The following is a 20281-nucleotide window of genomic DNA, read 5'->3' as shown; positions in this document are numbered from 1 at the left end:
GGACCAGAATATATGGCTTGTTTGCAGAACGAATACTTATCTAGACACATGCACACAAACAGTTCTTTTCAAGTAATGAAACCCCTACAGTGGGCTGCTGGGAAAAGAGGGGGCTTTGGAAAAGAGGCTGCACCTACCAAACGGCTGGTCTTCTGCTCAGTCTTTCCCTTGCTCTCTCCTTCTCCTGCTTCCTCCTCCTGGCCTCCTCTCAGCTTCTCTTCCCCCCTCCACTGTGCGTGCTGTGCCTTTTCTCATTGTTTACTACTCTGTTGATACACCCACCCTCCCTACTGTGATGGGTAACTGGATGCTCCTATTTTTATCAGGAGGCCAACAGGTGCCTCTTTCAATCACGGCTCCCACTTCTCAGAAGGGGCAGATGGGAGCCAGGGCAAGGTGAAGAGAAAGCAATTCTCCCAGCAGCCTCTGAGCAACTCCAGTCTTGGGGAAGAGAATCACAGGAAACATTTTTCTCCCCTATAGGGGAGAGTGCTGTCTAGCAAAATGTCCGCTAGAGACCCGATGCCTTGAGGCATTGCCCACGTGGAGGTACATTGGGAACGAGATGTATTTCTGTTGTGTATTGAGTCAAAGGATTTTATATCTGTATTATTATTGTCTGTATTTGCATTAGGATAAAGTAACTGCCTTTTGGTTCCAGAGGGTACAGCTACTATTGGTTCATTTAAGCTGCTGTATTTGGATCCTCTGTCTTATTGGTTTCCTCCAAAAGGCAGCACTGTGATTGCTTGATATTGTTCCCTCCAAAATGTATCCCTTCCTAGCTAGTCCCCTGTTCCTATAAATGTAGCTTTCCTCTCCTCAGTCTTCAGTCTTGTTCACTTTAATAAAGAGCTGTTACTAGAGAACTGTCTCCAGCATGTTTTGTCAAGAGAGCTGAAATCACAAACCCCACGTCACAACAACTGGCGACGAGGATGGGATCCGGAATGCTGAGGAGCGGTTAAACACAACCCTGCCTCAGAGTCCGGATTGCAGCTGAGAACAAGACTCACTGGCCAGCTGAGAAGACGACCCTGCCCGCTAGGACAATGGAGAGTCCAAGGGTATTGGAGCCCTTCCAGCCATCAGAGCCCCACACCTGGGAAGACTACGTCGAACGCTTCGAGTTCTTTGCAGTGGCTCAAGGGATCACCGATGCCAGCAAAAGAAGGGCCACATTCCTGAGCTACTGTGGGCCCGAGACCTTCAAGCTGGCCAAGGCATTACTTGCTCCAGCGAAGCTGAGTGAGACATCTCTCCAAGATATTCTTGCCTGCCTAACAAGCCACTTGGCGCCTACTGAGACCAAGATGGCCCGGCGGATGGAGTTCCATAAGAGGCAGCAGCATGCTGGGGAGTCTGTATCCACATTTCTGGCTGAACTCCGGAAGCTCGCTCAGCACTGCGGCTTCCAAAATCTGGAAGAGACTCTCCTGGATCGGTTTATTGGTGGTCTGAGCAGCAAGAAAGCCAGAAGACGCATCGTGGCTAAAGAAGAGGTTACCCTTGCTTCAGCCTTGAAAGAGGCCACCGCCACGGAGAATTATGAAAGAGAGGAGCTTGATGCCAGTCGCAAGGCCACTAAGCCACAGATAGAAGTTGCGCATGCCATGGACGAGCTAGAGGCTACTCCGAGCCAGAGCCCAGTCCGTGGGGTCGAGTCGGTGCGTCAGGCCTGCACAGTGCACAGAGATCGCCGAGGCAGTTGCCCAGGTTGTGGCGGAAACCATGAAAGGAAGAGTTGTCGTTTCAGGGATGCTATCTGCCGGACGTGCGGAAAGACGGGTCACATCGCCAGGGTCTGTAGATCGGCGGCGTCGGGAGCGACAGGAGCACCTAGACTGGAGCATCGCAGACCGCCCACAGCAACTCGTTTTCTAAAGGACTGCCACTACGTAACGGAGATCAACGGGAGGGCCGTGCAGTTTCCAGCGCAAGGCAAGGCACACGTCAAGGTGAAGATTGAGGGTCAGCAGTGCGACATGGAGGTGGACTCCGGATCCGCATTCACCATCGTGTCGGACCAGACCGCGAAGACATTCTTCCCCAGGGGTAAGTTGCCCCCTCTGGAGCCCTTTCCGGCAACCTTGCAGTCGTACTCAGCAGGCCGCATCCATGTTATGGGAATGTGTGCCGTGAGAGTACAGTTCCGGGACAAACAGGCTGTACTCAAACTGGTGATTGCGAAGGGCAGTCGCCCCAGTCTCCTGCGCACTGACTGGTTCCCTGCCCTGGGACTGAGTATCTCAGGGCTTAATTCAATCCAAACCTGCCCTGAGATGAGTGAGGTATTATGCAAGGAATTTGCTGGTCTCTTTAATGGAAAACTGGGTTGTTATAAAGGGCCCCCAGTTGACTTCGAGTTGGACCCCGGGGTGGCTCCAATCCGACTCAAACCAAGGCGAGTGCCATTTGCACTGCAACCCAAGATCGAGGCAGAGCTGGATAAATTGGTCAAGCAGGGAGTTCTCTCACCTGTGGACTCTGCTAAGTGGGAGACTCCAATCGTCACACCCCTTAAAGCAAATGGGGAAGTCAGGATATGTGCAGATTACAAATGTACTATCAATAAGGCACTCAGGGGAAACTCATACCCCATTCCAGTCGTATCACATCTGTTGGCTAAACTGGCTGGGGGCAAGGTGTTCGCCAAAATTGACCTGGCACAAGCTTACCAACAGCTGCCAGTAACCCCACAATCAGCGGAAGCACAGACTATTGTCACACATAAAGGGGCGTTCAGAGTTAACAGATTACAGTTCGGAGTTTGTGTGGCCCCAGGGATTTTTCAAGGGCTCATGGAACGCCTGTTAAGAGGTCTGCCGGGGGTCTTGCCATTTTTTGATGATGTTTTGATTGCTGGAAAAGACCCACAGGAACTGGTTGCGCGTGTCCGTGCAGTGTTGCTCAAGTTCAAGGAGGTGGGGTTGCAACTGAAAAAAGAAAAATGCAGTTTTGGGGTGCCAACTGTGGATTTCTTGGGGTTTAAAATTGATGCATCAGGCATCCACCCCACAGATGCTAAGATTAAGGCCATCATCGAGGCACCACGACCACAGAACAAGACGGAGTTGCAGTCATTCCTGGGACTTATTAACTTTTATCATTCGTTCTTACCCCAGAAAGCTTCGGTAGCTGAACCATTACATAGACTATTGCAGAAAAAGAATGTGTGGCGATGGGGGCGGGAGCAGCAGAAGGCTTTTGACTCCTTGCGAGGAATGCTGAGTAGCAGGAGCGTCCTTGCTCATTATGATGAGTCAAAGCCGCTGGTCCTGGCATGTGATGCCTCTCAATACGGTCTGGGGGCTGTGCTGAGTCATAGGGAACCGGATGGGTCGGAAAAGCCCATCTCTTTCTATTCCCGTACGTTGTCGCCCACAGAGCGCAACTATGCTCAAATTGATAAAGAGGCACTGGCTATTGTGTCCGGAATCAAAAGGTTCTATGATTATTTGTACGGTCGCCATTTCTCCATTGAAACGGACCACAAACCACTGTTAGGGTTGTTCAACCCAAACAAACAAACGCCACAAATTCTCTCCCCCAGAATGTTGCGTTGGTCAATATTCCTGAATGGGTTCCAGTACACCTTGACCCATGTGCCGGGGAAACAGTTGTGCCATGCTGATGCGCTGAGTCGATTGCCCCTTCCTGGCGGGAGCAATGAGGATCCTGCTCCGGCGGAGCACATTATGATGCTAGAAACACTTCCGGGGGCTCCTGTAACAGCTACGGATATAGCTGAGAAAACTAGGAATGATGCTGTTCTCTCCCGTGTGCTCACTTGGGTGGGGAGGGGGTGGCCAGGTGGTCCGCATGAAGAAAAATTCAGGCCTTATGCGACAAGGCAGCACGAATTGTCCATGCATAAGGGTTGTCTCCTATGGGGAGATAGGGTGATAATCCCAGCACCACTGAGAAACAGGGTTCTTGAGACGCTTCACATGGGACACCCGGGAATGGTCAGGATGAAGTCGCTAGCCCGATGTTATGTGTGGTGGCCTGGAATGGACCAGAACATAGAACAATGGGTACGAACATGCAAGGCATGCCAAGAGGTGCGGCCAGAAGTGGCCAGAGCACCAGTCCACTGGTGGGAGCAGTCCAGGACTCCCTGGAGCCGGCTGCACATAGATTTTGCTGGGCCATTCCAAGGGAAGGTCTTTTTGGTTATCGTTGATGCATATTCCAAATGGTTAGAAGTGGCGATGGTCCCTAGCATGGCATCAGCTGCCGTAATCAAGGTGTTGAGGCAGCTGTTTGCTACCCACGGGTTACCTGAGACCATTGTATCAGATAATGGGGCAGCTTTTGTATCCCAAGAATTCAGGGCATTCTTGGCTGATAACTTTATAAGAGGGGTCACATCCGCGCCCTTTCACCCATCCTCCAATGGGCAGGCTGAGCGCATGGTAAGAACAGCCAAAGAATCCATTGCGCGCTTAATGGAGGGTAACTGGTCGGCTCGCATTGCGCGAATGTTATTTTTGCAGCATGCGACGCCGTGTACTGCGACGGGCAAGTCGCCAGCCGAGCTGCTCTTAGGTAGAAGACTGGTAACGGTGCTGGATTATGTCCACCCAGATAAAATGCCAAACCGTAATTCAAGAGCAACCCCCCAGGCTGAGACTGACACAACAAGGTATCTCGCCCCTGAAGATCTGGTCTGGGTGAGGAACTATTCACGAGGTCCGCGGTGGGTGGCCGGTGTGATCACCCGGGCTACTGGACCTGTGTCCTATTATGTGACCTTGGAAAATGGGCAAGTTTGGAAGAGACATATAGATCAGCTGAGGCGCCGGGCGCTCAGCAGGGAGGAGTCAGATAATTCATCCCTGGCTAATGACGCACAGCTGCAAGACCAGAGTGAAAATGGTCCAGAGGTACAGTCACCAGGGGCTTCAGCAAATGAACCAGGGTCTGCTAGTCCTCATGATGACGAGGTACAGGTCGGGGACCCTGAGATGTCTGGGACTCCATCTGTTCCTGATGAAACCACTATAGCAGCCCCTCCACCACAGGTAACACCCAATCCAGAACCTGCAACACCTGTTGTCAGGAGATCAGGTAGAAGTTGTAGGACCCCACAGTACCTGAGGGATTACGTCTGCTGTGCTCACTAGGGGGGGAGGGGTGTTGTGTATTGAGTCAAAGGATTTTATATCTGTATTATTATTGTCTGTATTTGCATTAGGATAAAGTAACTGCCTTTTGGTTCCAGAGGGTACAGCTACTATTGGTTCATTTAAGCTGCTGTATTTGGATCCTCTGTCTTATTGGTTTCCTCCAAAAGGCAGCACTGTGATTGCTTGATATTGTTCCCTCCAAAATGTATCCCTTCCTAGCTAGTCCCCTGTTCCTATAAATGTAGCTTTCCTCTCCTCAGTCTTCAGTCTTGTTCACTTTAATAAAGAGCTGTTACTAGAGAACTGTCTCCAGCATGTTTTGTCAAGAGAGCTGAAATCACAAACCCCACGTCACAACAATTTCATTGGCGGCAAAAGTCCTGGAGCTCTTAGCAACATGAAGCATGAGGCATTTAGATGAAGCGCGGAAGAGAGGGATTCAGAGACCACTCAGATGAAAAGAAACGGAGCCAGCAGAAAAAGAAGGAAACAATACTTTGAAGAGAGCACACATGAAACAAATGAAAACCAGGAAGATCAAAATTTTAATAAGGAATGGGGAAAATTTATAACTTATCTTAAAGACCATTGTAAACAGTTAAAATCATTAATAGGACTGGAATATCACTTGTAGTTTAATGGTGAATTTTGGATACAATGGAGAGATAAAAGATTTGGATTATTATAAAAGATGCAGCAGCAAATGATTAACAGCAGGAAGTCCAAAAGATTCCTTGGAATCTTGTTTTTATGTTGTATGTTGGATAGGTGACTGTAAAAATTTAATCTGAAAAACCAAATACCGTAAATACATTTCTAAATTTCTAATTCTGTTCTGTTTTCATATCTGGGCCTGGAAGAAGGTTGGAACAGGGTGCTGCTTTATGCCTCATTTCCCCACTCTCGCTGACACTTTATTATATTGTTCCCACAGCAAGGCCCTAGTACTGTCTCTGTCCTGGGAAGGTGAGGAAATTTTACAGGAGCAGAATATTTGGAGGCAAGCTGAGATATAGGAGCTTCATAAAGGCACATTTCCATCTGGGCCAAGGTGTTTGTTCATCCTTGGGATGGGGTGAGACTTGTATACCGTAGGTCCTAAACTGGCTCGGCACAAGACAACAGTATTTTGCTGTGATATAAGAGCAAAGCATCCATCTGCTGAAATGGCTGTGTGGTATGTGGTGTGTTGGAAGCACTCAACTCTTCTAAGAGGTAAGAGCAAGCAAGCCTTGTGGTCTGAACCTACCCCTCCCCCCAAGCTGGTGAGAAATGCCACTGAATTCAACAGAATTTAATGACTAGCAAATTTATTTAGGGTTGCAACCTTATTTCCATAAAGGGACAGATTATATAGATAGTACTTAACCATACAGAAAATTTACTAATAGCCTAGGGACAAGACCCCAATGCATGTTAATATTCTGACCTGAGCAGTCCCTAGGAATAGAATCCCAGTCTGTGTCAGTCCAGCTTCCTCTGGGAAAGATCTTCCTCAATGACAGAGACCTAAATAATGTTTCATTGGCAACACAAGCTACACAAATGTTGTCACTGTCCTTTTTTGCATCTTTCACAGCCTGACAGAGCATGTTTCCTATAAACATTGCTATGGGAACTAAACTGCGATAGTTCTCGGTTTGGAGAAACCCATGGTTCGAACGCCTTGTTTGCCAAGGACTTTATCCTTTCTAAGCCTGTTTTAAAATGTCTTCCTAGGGTGACAGTGAAAACCTGGTGAAAACTATGGGATTAACCTCTTCATCACGACACCCACTCAATCCACTCAAATAAACACTCTTTCCACCACTGCATCTTTTCATTTTTGAAGCAGCTCTGACCTCTTGTGGCCAAATAGAGACTGAATGGGTCCCTAAACCAGGGTTGTAACAAGAGCAGGAAGGGGTGTGTGTATAGTGAGAAGGAAGAATTGGACTGTGCTTCAAAGAGCAGACAGGCCTACATTTAAATATCACATGGCCCTTTGTAACCTGCAATAGGACTGGCAGATTTGGTAATGTATTATGAAGCTTTTTGTTTTATCCTGGTTGCACAAACTGTGTTTGTGAGTGTAGGATATATCTGGGAAATCTGTCAGGGCAGAAGAAGACTCACTTGTGACAAGTGCTGTATATACAATAGCTAATAAAGGCACAGGAGAATCATACAAGACAGTCGGTGGACACACAGAGGTGGTCCTGACCATCTCCCCCCCAATCATGTTATTTTTACTGGTCTGACGCCTTGCGGCTTCCCACTGCTGAATTATCCAAGTTACCACCCTAGTGGTAAAAATGACCCAGTGGTTTGAAAAGTTATTAATGTTCTGTCTGACTGATTTGCTGTGTGATCTATGTTAGGTCTCCTCCCTTTTCCACCATGCCTGTTTGTTTTCCTAAGTAAATGGAGAGTTACCAAAGTGATCGAGAGGGAGCTTCCCATCAAGGCATTGTTGGCTCATGGCAGAAGTTGCTTTATTCACTGTTTGGATAACATGGCAACACAAGGGTGGGTTCAAATTTGTTTCCAAACATAAAAAGAACCAAACTGATGCATGGCTAAATATAACCATGTAGCAAAGAGTTGACTCCTGCCAAATTGTTGAAAAATGCCTCAAGAAACATCACCGCTTGCACTGCTTTGGCCCACAAGCAGACAAGATTCCAAGTAGCTGGAAAGAAAACCGAGCCAATTTGTCACTTGGGTGTCAAAATTCAACCTTGATGAAAATAGCTCTAGTGACACACGTCATACAATTCACCTAAAAGCTTGGCAGCTGTCTGCGCTCAAGTCTCACTGCAAGTCATGAATGGAAATAAATGACTGCAATTTGCCCAATCTAGATTTCCCAGCTCAGTGGAGCAGGCTTCCATGTTACAACTGTGTCATCTGAAAATGGCCAGAAATCCTTTGAAAGCAAGTGTGAATTCAACCCACAAATGCAAAGAATGTCATCAGAGTTCCACACCAGTTTCACTATTAATGGCTGTCCTGTTTAAGTCAGTTAAGCCAAAGATGTAAATATGTCCTCAAGTGAGCAACCAAGTATAGTACAGGTCTTTTTCTGAATTCATAGTGGTCAGATCTTTGGCAATGGTATACTTATGATGAGATAAATATGAACCCTCGGATAACATCGTTGTTTCCTTCTTTGGCATTGTGGCACCATGTATTGTGGTGAATGTCAAGGGGTGGGTGGAAATCTAAGGACTACAATGTGCTTCAGGTTTGTGTTGCATTGTATGGTCTCTAAGGCTTGCATCACTTATGCATCTGATTCTCGAAAGTGCTACTGAATTAGAAATGAATATTAGCTTATCCTGTAACAAAAATGGCTGTCTTGTTGCATTGCCACGGTGCTTTATTTTCTTCAAACCTTGTCAACAGCGTTTTTGCCAGGCTTGTGTGGTCACAGAGTGTGCTGCACATAAATACTTTCAACGCAAAAGAGAAAGGCAAAAAAGAAATGAGTCATGTAGCATCTAAAACACTAACAAGTTTCAGGAACCTGGATCCACTTCATCAAATGCATGAAATTATATCCTCTGCTAGCAGATTACACATATATGTACACATGTGGGTGCAAAGGGAACAAATGTTTTATTTTTTTTCCTAACTTATTACTTTTATATACCACCTTTATTCTTCCAAGTTGCTCAAGGTGGCGTACATGGTTATCCTCCTCCTCATTTCATCCTCACCCTGTGAGGTATGTTAGGTTAAGAGATGGTGACTGGCCCAAGGTCACCCAGCGAGCTTCAGTTACACACAAAGCAACAAAGCTAGACTCTAGCTGCAACTCATATAAACAAGGTGAACTGTCTTGTACCAAGTCAGACTATCAGTCCACCTATTTCTGTATAGTCTACTAGGACTGGCTGCTACAACATCTGCTACTGCAGAGCCTTTTAACAGGAGCCAGGACTGAACCTGGGACGTTTTGTTTGTAAAGGAAGTGCTGTACCATGGAGCAATGGCTCCATCCCAAATCATCAGTTTTTGTTTCAGCCAGAATACAAACAGCAAGACACATGAGCAATCTAGCTGAGTTGACTCCACACATACAACCTTAGTGGTTAAATAAGGGAACTATCACACCATTTTTGTCCCCAGACTGTTTTTATGTCATTTTATGTTTTACAGGGGACACCTGCCCATTTCAGGGCAGTGCACCGAGAACTGGGCAAACACAGCTTCTGTCTGTGCCCACCTCATTCCCCATTGCAGAAACAAATCAGCCACAAGCCAAATAAAATTTCATCCACACTGACCGACAGCAAACTCAGAATGCGGAGAAGCATCTAGCCTCAGAAAGTAATAGTGCAGACAGTCTGTTCTCTCTAGGGTGTCTCGTTACAGGTTCAGGAAAGCACAGCAAGGGCTCTTCATAAAAGGATGAATCTGCAGAGAGCTCCAGCTCAGTTAAGCAGCAGGGCATAAGCTACATCAGAGCCAGGAGTGCAGGGTAAAGTTTTAAAGTCTCAAAATTAATAGCATTTCCCCAGACATTATGGCTCCTATTTTCAGATTTCAAAGCTCTGGATTCGTTTTTCATGCAGAGAAGTCATTAGGTTTGCCCTAGGTCTGAGAAGGAAGTGTCCAATCAGAACTTTGCGGTATAGGTGGTACATTAGAGTTGGAATATAAATTTCCCGTTTTTCTTCAAAGTCATATGTTCTGTTTCTACTTTAATATGGCTGCTGATCTTTTTCTTCCTTCCAACACCATCAGGACAGAATAGATAAAAGACTGATAAACAAAGAACCTTTTCTGACTGTACTGGCTTGCTCCTTTTTGGCCCAGTATCACCAAGTATCTGGGCATTTTCCTGTTGTGCCTCCAGTGACTTAATACCTGCCACACTCCTTCTGTCCTTTTTCAGGGGATTATCACACAATGCCCCCAGGGATTTCTATTCAGCAATCATGAATTTTGGGCGTGCTTCCAGAAATCTGTAGGAGAGTAAGAACATCTACTTGTACTTGATAAAAGAAATGGAAAGGTTTAGGATGGTTGTTTCCAAAAGTGCTGGCTTATGAATATAGCTTTTTTCTTTAAGCCTGCATATAAGATCAGTGAAACTATCTTAATATCCATGTCAGATATTAAAAGCTTGCATCAGGAGCTGACCAAACAAAAAACAAACAAAAGCACACCTAACTGTTACATGTTATGTAACCTATTATAAATGTTTGCTTTTTAGAAGTCTTGTTGTTCAATGTAGTAGGCAGCACACAGCACAAGCCTGTGCATATTTACTCAGAAGTAAGACTACTAAATCTAAAGAGCCATTGTCAAATAAATATTCATACAATCACAGCCTTTAAAGCTCCTGGAATATGAAAGAACTTACTGCATTCCTGTTTCAGATAGAAATAAACATGCAATTCCTTTTTAGAAAGTAATCTGTTGAAAACCATATGCGCTCACAACTGCTCAAGAGTCTATTATTATTTTCCAGCTAGGTAAACAACAGCAAGTTCGGCGGGTCTACTCTAAGTAAAACTGAGTACCACCCATGGAGTATTTAAATATGCAAATCAAACTGTTTCCCCTCTCCTTTTGATAAGTTATCAAACAAATGTTTGAAAGGCAGCATATTTAATTCATCTTATATTTCGTTGCTGTAATGAATTATGAAATACCGTGTGTGTGTTTTGCACCTTTCAGCTTCTGCTGGATTTCATAAAAATAAACACATAAATAAAGAAGTGGAGGGAAAACCCCTCATGTGAACTGCTGCGTCTTCTTGTTGCCATGCATTTTTACTTGTAACCCCTCCCCCTTCGGCCTGCGTTTCCAGACAAAGGCAGACAAGAAACGCACTAAATAATACACAAGGTAAATAATGCAGACATGAGGCAAGAAGCCCCTCCGCGGTGGGCGACGACGTAGCCACTTCTCATCCATTGACAGCGCAACTGAGGAAATCCCGCCTCCTTCCCAACGTCCATCACCCCCTTCTGAACTCTATGGCAACACGGGCCATGGTCCCTCGCTGGGGAAAAAGAAAAACAGGCTGCCTAGAAAGGCATTATACCTGCCAGGAAGTCTCTATGGTTTCCCTGAAAGGCGCGCTGCGGAAGCGCCTGTTCCTCGTGCTTCCGGTTGATATCTGCGGCTGGAGGTGAGCGTTGCTCGTGCTGAGATAGACATACTGTTCAACTGGCGGGAGTTGATGGGCAGAGCAACCCAGGCGGGGGACGAGGGGAGAGGACGGGAGCTGCCGCCTGGGGGCTCCCCGCTCCCTCCGTGTGCGTGTACGAGAGGAGGGGGGTTCACCCGGCCTGTGAGGAATGAGGGCGGTGCGGGGGTCAGGTTGGGAAGCAGTGAGCCGGCGGGATGGTTGGACGTTGCCACTTTTCGTTTTGAAAAGCAAACAGCTGTGCTGTCCTTTTGGGTCCATATTCCCTTTTGGGTCCATATTCCCTCACCCCAGGCAGTGGTCTTCTGCATCCAGGTCAGACATCCCATAATGCAGGGAACCTCTGGCCCTCCAGATGTTGTTACACAGTAGCTTCCATCATCTCTGGCTATGGGCTGACTATCTGAAGGGCTCCCTGTCCTTACTTTAGTGGGTCAGCAGAGGGTCAGCGTCTGTTCTTGTCACAGGCTCACAGCCGTGATCTGTTAGGTGGGGTGCGAACTAGCTCGCACTTAACTGCCCTTTTACTGCCAGGACTGCAGATGGACCTGACCACTGGAAAAACTGAACAGCGTTCTAAAATACCGACTAAGTGGCAACCTTGTTGATAATGTGTAGATAGAGTCATTGGGTTCTGATTCTTTGTGTTCTCCAACAGTGTCGAGGACAAATACTTGAATGTGTGATGGATCCTGTGAGGGCTCAGCAGCTGGCGGCTGAGTTGGAAGTGGAGATGATGGCTGATATGTACAACAGGTACCGACTAACCACAAGCATGAGGGCACTATTGGTGCTCATTTGAAATGTGCAGCATAAGAGCTATGAAAACAATGTGGGCACTGTATGCTGTGACTTGTGTTTTGCTTCTCTCAAAGTACCCCAGACTTTCCAAGATTATCCTTCTCCCACCAAAATGTACTATTTTAGGACCTATACCTTACTAGACATTGTACAGAACATATTTTTAATGTATACCACCCTTCATCTAAAGATCACAGGGTGGTTCACACATAGAAACATAGGATTTAAAAAATCTGATCAAGGCTTCATGTGGTTGAATTGGGAAGCTCACAAGTAGGACATACAGGCAAAGCATCCTTCCCTGTTAGTCTAGCACCTGGTGTTCGCAGGGGTACTGTATTTGAACATAGAAGTTTTATTTAACCATTGTCGTTGACAGATCTAGGTATCATAACCTGGTGTCCATCATTGCATCTTGTGTCTGAGAACTCCTTATTGGGTAAAATATTGCCTTTTGTCCATCCTGAACCTACTGTATGTTAGTTACATTGGGTAATACTGAATTTCAGTATAATTAGAGATGGCAAAAGATTCCTTTGTTCATTCAAAATTTGATAAGTCTACTATGTTCCGCTTAGCTAAATTAAAAAACCCCAAATGCTCTAGTCGCTGCTTGCTAAATGATCTAGCTGGCCCTGCGCAGGGGAAATTATATCACAAATTATGCTTTTATTGTGTTTTTATTATTATGCTCCATAAAATGTGTTCTTAATGTTGTATACTACCCTGGGATCTTTTGATAAAGGGTGGTATTTAAATTGAATTAATAATAATAGATAGATGATAGATAGATAGACAGACAGACAAGGCAGGGATTTCAACAATCTGTTTAAAATATGCTCTGCCACCTTTTTGTTTTTAAGCGCCAACAATCTGGCTTAAATGGAACCTATTCCTTTTATAGAGGCCCAGTTTATCCAAAGACATTCCCCAGTGCCTGTCAAATCCAAAGCCCTCCTTCAGATGCCACCATTTCATGCATGCATTGAGACCACACAGCTGTTCCTGTCTAGCTGGCCCTGTGCATGTCAGAAAAAGCTACTTTGAAGTTCTTGACTCTAAGCCTCCTAGCTAGCAACCTAAATTTCTCTTTCAAGATCACACAACTATGGTACTTTTCTCTGTGTCACTAGTGCCAACATGCACCATGGCCAGTGACTCCTCCCCAGCAGTGTCTGCCAGGCTATCTGGATGCTGTACAACCTCCACAACCTTTCCACGTGGCAGACAGTTCACTCTGCAATCTGCATAACAGTCACATACCCCGTTATCTATACTGTATCTCTAATGATTGAATCACCCACTACCAGGATACCCCTGTCTCCACCTGGAGGTGTATCCTTGGCATGAGAGGATAACAGCTCATACCCCAGTGACTGGGTCATTCTAAGAGATCATTTTCCTCCTTCTCAGAGTGGTGCACTCCTTCCCCTAGAGAGTCATTCTGTATGTCAGCAGAGGAGTTGTCACCTTGGGACACAGCATGTCCCCAGAGGCCTTGTCCACCAACCTCTTTGTCTCTCTTGGTTTTATTTCAGGTCATCCACCTTGCCCTCAAGGGAACAAACTGAGGACCAGGAGCTCATTTTACCAAGCACACATCCATTACTTTTATCCAAAAGGAGGATAGCTGTACATGTGGCATTCTGTACAATTTATTGTTTGTTTACTTGGGAGCTTGAGTCACTAAGGGGCAGGCCAAAGTATTTTGCCTTGACCTCATCCTGCTGCTGAACTCATTCCCTGATGAGGCATCCACAGGGGCTCTCCTCTTGCTTGTGGACCAGGCTCCCTGGCTAGGTTGTTCCAAATTTATGTCCATGGCTAGCTTTCCACACTTGCTAATGCAACTAGTTAGATCAGGAGGTCCTCATTTGAAAAACACCAAGTTGTAACACAACTGCTGGGCTTGTTTAAATTCCGGTGAGTAGGGATTTGGAAGGGGGGCTGAATTTAGGTCATTTTAACACCCTGGGTATGGAGATCTTTTTTTATCAGGGAATGGGCAGTGATTAAGTGGGGATTAACTTTATGGGAAAGTTTGCTTTTAAAACTGAAAATATATGGTATATATACTGGTATATATGGAACTGAAGCCAATTGTTTGACTTTAGCTTGTATGCTGCACTTAATAAGCTTAAAGCACACCTACACTGCACTTGTACTGTGGCTTTTAAAAGTGCAAGTTACTCCGTAGTTTTTAAGTTGTAAGTTACAGTTTAGCTTTGAAAACCTGAACTAGTTTTATTTAAACTGAACTGAAACTTTCAGCAAAATAAAAAAAATCCTTCAGTAGCACCTTAAAGACCAACTAAGTTTATATTTTGGTATGAGCTTTCGTGTGCATGCACACTTGCACACGAAAGCTCATACCAAAATATAAACTTAGTTGGTCTTTAAGGTGCTACTGAAGGAATTTTTTTATTTTGCTTCGACTCAGACCAACATGGCTACCTACCTGTAACTGAAACTTTCAGCTGAATCTTGCCCTTGCACATTAGCTTCTATACTGTTTTTTATTACCGTCCTTTTTAACTGAAGTCTATACTGAGCTTGATCTAAAAGCTAAGCCCGCTTTTTAAAATCTAGGCTTACTCTGTCACTAGTTTATTTTTGTTATTTACAGTATTTATGTATTATTTGTTTAAACAATTTTTATACTGATTACCTACAATACTCTAAGAAGTTTAAAAAGAGACAATCCAAAAATAGGTATAAATTAGAACTATACTAACTATAATTAAAATGCCTGCTGGATTATTATTATTTTAGTCCTCAGAGGTTCAGTCGGGAAGGGGCCTGTCTGACCTCAAGTGGAAGAAATTGCATAAGACCGGGCCCACAATACTAATGGCAATACTGGTGGATACAAGCCTTGCCAGTGTGGTGTAGTGGTTAAGAGCAGTAGACTCATAATCTGGGGAACTGGGTTCGCGCCTTCGCTCCTCCACATGCAGCTGCTGGGTGACCTTGGGCTAGTTATACTTCTCTGAAGTCTCTCAGCCTCACTCACCTCACAGAGTGTTTGTTGTGGGGGAGGAAGGAAAAGGAGAATGTTAGCCGCTTTGAGACTCCTTCGAGTAGTGATAAAGCGGGATATCAAATCCAAACTCTTCTTCTTCTTCTTCTTCTTCTTCTTCTTCTTCTTCTTCTTCTTCTTCTTCTTCTTCTTCTTCTTCTTCTTCTTCTTCTTCTTCTTCTTCTTCTTCTTCTTCTTCTTCCATATGAGCCTTAGGGAACCATTAACAGTGACTTCCCTAAGTGACTTCCTCAGTGATTGGACAGGAATCTAAGCCATTAGATGGTCCTTCAGGTATTCTGGATCAAAATGGTTAAGGGTTACTCTGTTGCATGGGGAATCATATCTGAGGTTGATTTTATGTTGTTGCTTAATACCACCTCTCTAAAATTGAAATTTTATCTAGGTTTCTGGTATACTGTGCCCCTGCTTGAATAGAGATGAAAGCTAGGTTTCTACAGACTTACTACCGCTAGAATTTATAGCTCCTGAGTTCTAAGTTTTACACGATTAAGCTCTTAGCACACAGTGGTCTTACTGTGTTGTTTAAACCAATGATTTATATAAAAGGATCGTACTTACCCTCTAGTTGCTCAGCTGTTTAATTCGCTTGTTGCCTTGACACTGGAGCAGAGACACTTTGTTGCAGGGAATCTTTTTCAGACACCAAATAAGGCAAAGGAGTCAAGCAGACACTCTGACTACCAGAGTCTTCGGCTGGAGGAAAAACATTTGTTGAGATTTTTCTAGCCTGGAAGGCATGCAGTTTGATCCTATGCACATTTATTTGAATGTTCACTGGGGGCTTACACCCAATTCCATGCATGTTTATTTGGCTGTAGCAGCTTAGATGTTCCTGAAGCTGGTTGGCTACTAAAAAGACACTCCTTGTCTACCTTAATATACGTCTTAATGATTCCACTGTAAAGTGGACTGTGTGTCCCTGACAAAATGATTGCCTTAGAGCGCAGTTGGTTAGTTTTTAAATGTGTATTACAATTTTGTGTGTGTTTGTACGTTTGGTTAGAATTGTAAACTGATATATATGTTTGGGAAATAACTTGCAGCACATTCCTAACCATGTCTACTCATAAACTAAACCATATTGAATTTAATGGGGTCTTACTCTCAGGTAAACAGGGTTAGAATTACAGTTTTAGAATCTTACACCTGATCTGCTGAAGAAATAGTCTAATTGACAGAAGTTACATGCAGTATGGGAAGGATGTCATTTGGGAGAGACAGTTGCAGGATGATGAGGGTTGTAAGAGAGACAGAGAGGAGGAGGAGGAAGAAAAAGAAGTTAGAGTGGTGATCAAGGGGTTATAGGGGAAAGTTGCCAAAGTGGAATTGTTTACAGGTAAGATTATGCAGACAGAAGATTTAAACCTGTTGCAGCAGAGAAATAGAGGTGTTTTAATAAGTTTCTTTAATCCCAAAGTTCATGATGCTGATTGACATTCGGTAGTGGTTATTCTGTGAACCACTCTGAAACCTTGTGATGAAGCGCAGTATATGAATTTGGTAGATAATACATTAAATAATAATAGAGTTTTACATTTGAATGCTTCATGTGTGTTTTTTTACTAATAAGGTACTGTCCTTTATCCCTATATCCTGGGGCAAAATTGGCAGCAGGTGAGTGAAGTGGTGCTGCCCATTTTGCCAGAGTGTCAAGCAGAGTAGGAAGTCCGGAACTGAGCTAAACCAGGTTACTCTGTTCTGTGGAGTTATGTACAGTTCCTAAGGGACACCAGGCTTTGCACGTGTTCAGAGCAGCAGAGGCTATTGGTAGCCCCCAAAGTAGCATCTCCTGCTTGAAGTGGCAGGTTGCAGAACTTTGGCACTGACAAAAACACAGATAGATTTCTTTAGGATGACTGTGTTGGTGATGATTAGAATTTGGGTGGTGGTAGGGGAGAAACACCATGGCTTTTAAGGCATCGATAGAGAGCTTTTAGGCAAGAACTGTGGTGTGCTTGTTTTAGCTGAATAATAAATAAAGTCGACTCGGAAGAGCCATAAGATGGCGACTTCCTTCCGCTCACGCTCTGTTCTTTCCTTGTTGTGCCCCAGAATGACCAATGCCTGCCATCGCAAATGCGTCCCTCCACACTACAAGGAGGCTGAGCTGTCTAAGGGAGAGTCTGTGTGCCTGGATCGCTGCGTCTCCAAGTATTTGGACATCCATGAGCGCATGGGCAAGAAGCTGACGGAGCTCTCGATGCAGGACGAGGAGCTGATGAAGAGGATGCAGCAGGGGGCTGGGCCGGCGTAACACAAACAAATACACGCACACACTTTTGATAATGGACAACATGCCCATGTGCTTACCGCCCCCTTTTCCCCTACTTTGTGCCTGGACTCTGTGTTGATCCCACCTTCTGCCAATAAAATGTTGAACATTACATTATCTGTTAACTACCAAGTATGCTGGAGTTTTCATCCTTCCTTGCTAGGCCTGATGGAAGATGGGGGCAGTCTGCGATTCTCTGGCCAAGGGAGATCCTCTTCACCTGTGGGGTCCGATGGAGCTTTCCTGTCCCAGCACATAAAGTTGGAGGCTGCAGAGAGACTGAATGCCTTTTGGCACATTCTGTTCTTCTGCGTGGATTCACTTTCCTAAAAGCCGGTTTCGCAGGTGGTTTTGGTGACTTCTTGCTGCTCTCTTGCAATAGCGGAACAGTAGTTGAAGCAGAGTTTATAATCTTTCTTATTTAGGTAATGCTTCACTTACAAGACATGCTATTTAGACTAAAAGAGTTGAAATGTAGTCCAGTGTTGTCTGACCATGGCCCCCTTCTGACCTGGTTTCCTTCCTGTGGCCTCCCTATGGCTGTGGGGAGGGGCAGCTGCCCCCCAAATAAGTCAAAATCAATATAAATATGAGGTTCTGCACCCCTAACAAAAATCCTGGCTATGCCCATTGCACACACACACACCCCGGTCATACCGGTAGAAATGCAGCTATTTAAATGTTTTGTTTGTAAATAGAACATATTTTATTTATAATTTTTATAATTTAAACAAAATACAATTACATAAAATGATAGGAACATAATGAAATGTTGAAGCAGAAAAACAGAATCATAGAGCTGGAAGGGACCCCAAGGGTTATCATTTTTTTGCAACCCTCTGCAATGCAGGAAACTCCGTTAAGCATCCATGACAGATGGCCACCCAACCTCTGCTAAGAAACCTCCAAGGAAGGAGAGTCCAGAACAGGGGTCAGCAAACTTTTTCAGCAGGGGGCCGGTCCACTGTCCCTCAGACCTTGTGGTGGGCTGGACTATATATTTTTTTGGGGGAAAATATGAACGAATTCCTATGCCCCACAAATAACCCAGAGATGTATTTTAAATAAAAGGACACATTCTACTCATGTAAAAAAAAATGCTGATTCCCAGACCGTCCGCGGGCCGGATTTAGAAGTGATTGGGCCGCCTCTGGCCCTCCAGAACCTCCTGAGGAAGATCCACCTTCCACATATTATTAAATGTTATCAACACTTATTTGACCCCAGTTATTTGATGCAGAGGGGGAAACCTACAGATACAATCCAAAAGGCGCACAGGGAGTTCTGTAGATATGGGAGAGTTTTAAAATGCGAGTGGTCCTCACTGACCTGGTGCAAAAAGATCTTGTCACCTGGAGGAATCCTGGCTGCCTAGATAAAACACTATAGCACCCCCCCCTTACCTGGGAGTAAGGCCCACTGAACTCAGTGTGGTTTTCTTCTGAGTAGACAGTTATTTACTAGATGCAAGTCAGCAGCACCAGACCGCGATCAGCTAGGCACTGGTGGGTTTCACCCCGCGTCTTGCAGAGCCGGGCCAACAGTGCCAACGGACCCTGCAACCCTTGGCAACATCCAAAGGCCCTGATCCACTAGGTGCTGGAGGATTGACTGCACTCTGCGCCTTGCAGAGTCAGGCCCAGCACTGGTGGCAGCAACATAGAATCATAGAATCATAGAGTTGGAAGAGACCACAAGGGCCATCCAGTCCAACCCCCTGCCAAGCAGGAAACACCATCAAAGCATTCCTGACAGATGGCTGTCAAGCCTCTGCTTAAAGACCTCCAAAGAAGGAGACTCCACCACACTCCTTGGCAGCAAATTCCACTGCCGAACAGCTCTTACTGTCAGGAAGTTCTTCCTAATGTTTAGGTGGAATTTTCTTTCTTGTAGTTTGAATCCGTTGCTCCGTGTCCGCTTCTCTGGAGCAGCAGAAAACAACCTTTCTCCCTCCTCTATATGACATCCTTTTATATATTTGAACATGGTTATCATATCACCCCTTAACCTTCTCTTCTCCAGGCTAAACATACCCAGCTCCCTAAGCCGTTCCTCATAAGGCATCGTTTCCAGGCCTTTGACCATTTTGGTTGCCCTCTTCTGGACACGTTCCAGCTTATCAGTATCCTTCTTGAACTGTGGTGCCCAGAACTGGACACAGTACTCCAGGTGAGGTCTGACCAGAGCAGAATACAGTGGTACTATTACTTCCCTTGATCTAGATGCTATACTCCTATTGATGCAGCCCAGAATTGCATTGGCTTTTTTAGCTGCTGCATCACACTGCTGACTCATGTCAAGTTTGTGGTCTACCAAGACTCCTAGATCCTTTTCACATGTACTGCTCTCAAGCCAGGTGTCTCCCATCCTGTATTTGTGCCTTTCATTTTTTTTGCCCAAGTGTAGTACTTTACATTTCTCCTTGTTAAAATTCATCTTGTTTGCTTTGGCCCAGTTGTCTAATCTGTTAAGGTCATTCTGAAGTGTGATACTGTCCTCTGGGGTGTTAGCCACCCCTCCCAATTTGGTGTCATCTGCAAACTTGCTCAGGATGCCCTCAAGCCCATCATCCAAGTCATTGATAAAGATGTTGAACAAGACTGGGCCCAAGACAGAACCCTGTGGCACCCCACTAGTCACTACTCTCCAGGATGAGGAGGAGCCATTGATGAGCACCCTTTGGGTTCGGTCAGTAAGCCAGTTACAAATCCACTGAATGGTAGCATTGTCTAGCCCACATTTTACCAGCTTCTTTACAAGAATATCATGGGGCACCTTGTCAAAGGCCTTGCTGAAATCAAGATAGGCTACATCCACAGCGTTCCCTTCATCTACCAGGCTTGTAATTCTGTCAAAAAATGAGATCAGATTAGTCTGACATGACTTAT

General features: G+C 45.1%; 2 protein-coding genes across 5 annotated transcripts in view; one reads left to right on the top strand and one right to left on the bottom strand.

The window, feature by feature from the left end:
* SMTNL1 (smoothelin like 1) overlaps positions 1-15816 on the bottom strand; it is a 43259-nt gene extending 27443 nt beyond the window's left edge. The window contains exon 1 of one of the 2 annotated variants that reach the window (XM_035124815.3): positions 15680-15816. The gene's annotated coding sequence lies outside the window, so the exon portion shown is untranslated. Of the gene's footprint in view, positions 1-137; positions 235-15679 lie in introns of those variants that run through there. The other variant, XM_035124795.3, reaches the window with a different exon arrangement.
* On the top strand, positions 11225-17518 carry TIMM10 (translocase of inner mitochondrial membrane 10). Of its 3 annotated transcripts, none has more exons than XM_035124850.3 (3): positions 11225-11259; positions 11936-12033; positions 17174-17518. In XM_035124850.3, exons 2-3 carry the CDS (start codon positions 11963-11965, stop codon positions 17373-17375), a joined length of 273 nt encoding a protein of 90 aa, XP_034980741.1. In that variant the 5' UTR covers positions 11225-11259; positions 11936-11962; the 3' UTR covers positions 17376-17518. The 3 variants fall into 3 exon arrangements, with proteins under 3 accessions (XP_034980741.1, XP_060133353.1, XP_034980761.1); XM_060277370.2 differs by having other exon boundaries at positions 11240-11386; XM_035124870.3 differs by having other exon boundaries at positions 11240-11392.
* The last annotated feature ends 2763 nt before the right edge of the window (positions 17519-20281 follow it).

This window comes from Zootoca vivipara, chromosome 1 (genome assembly GCF_965207765.1).
Source record: "Zootoca vivipara chromosome 1, rZooViv2.hap1.1, whole genome shotgun sequence".
Classification (NCBI taxonomy): Eukaryota; Metazoa; Chordata; class Lepidosauria; order Squamata; family Lacertidae; genus Zootoca; species Zootoca vivipara.
Note: the sequence above shows the minus strand (reverse complement) of the source record. Positions and strands in the feature narration are given on the sequence as shown.

Coding starts and splice junctions, on each gene's coding strand:
- TIMM10 (XM_035124850.3), top strand. CDS start 11,963: ATGGATCCTGTGAGGGCTCAGCAGCTGGCGGCTGAGTTGGAAGTGGAG. Junction 12,034..17,173: donor ATGGCTGATATGTACAACAG/GTACCGACTAAC, acceptor GTTGTGCCCCAG/AATGACCAATGCCTGCCATC.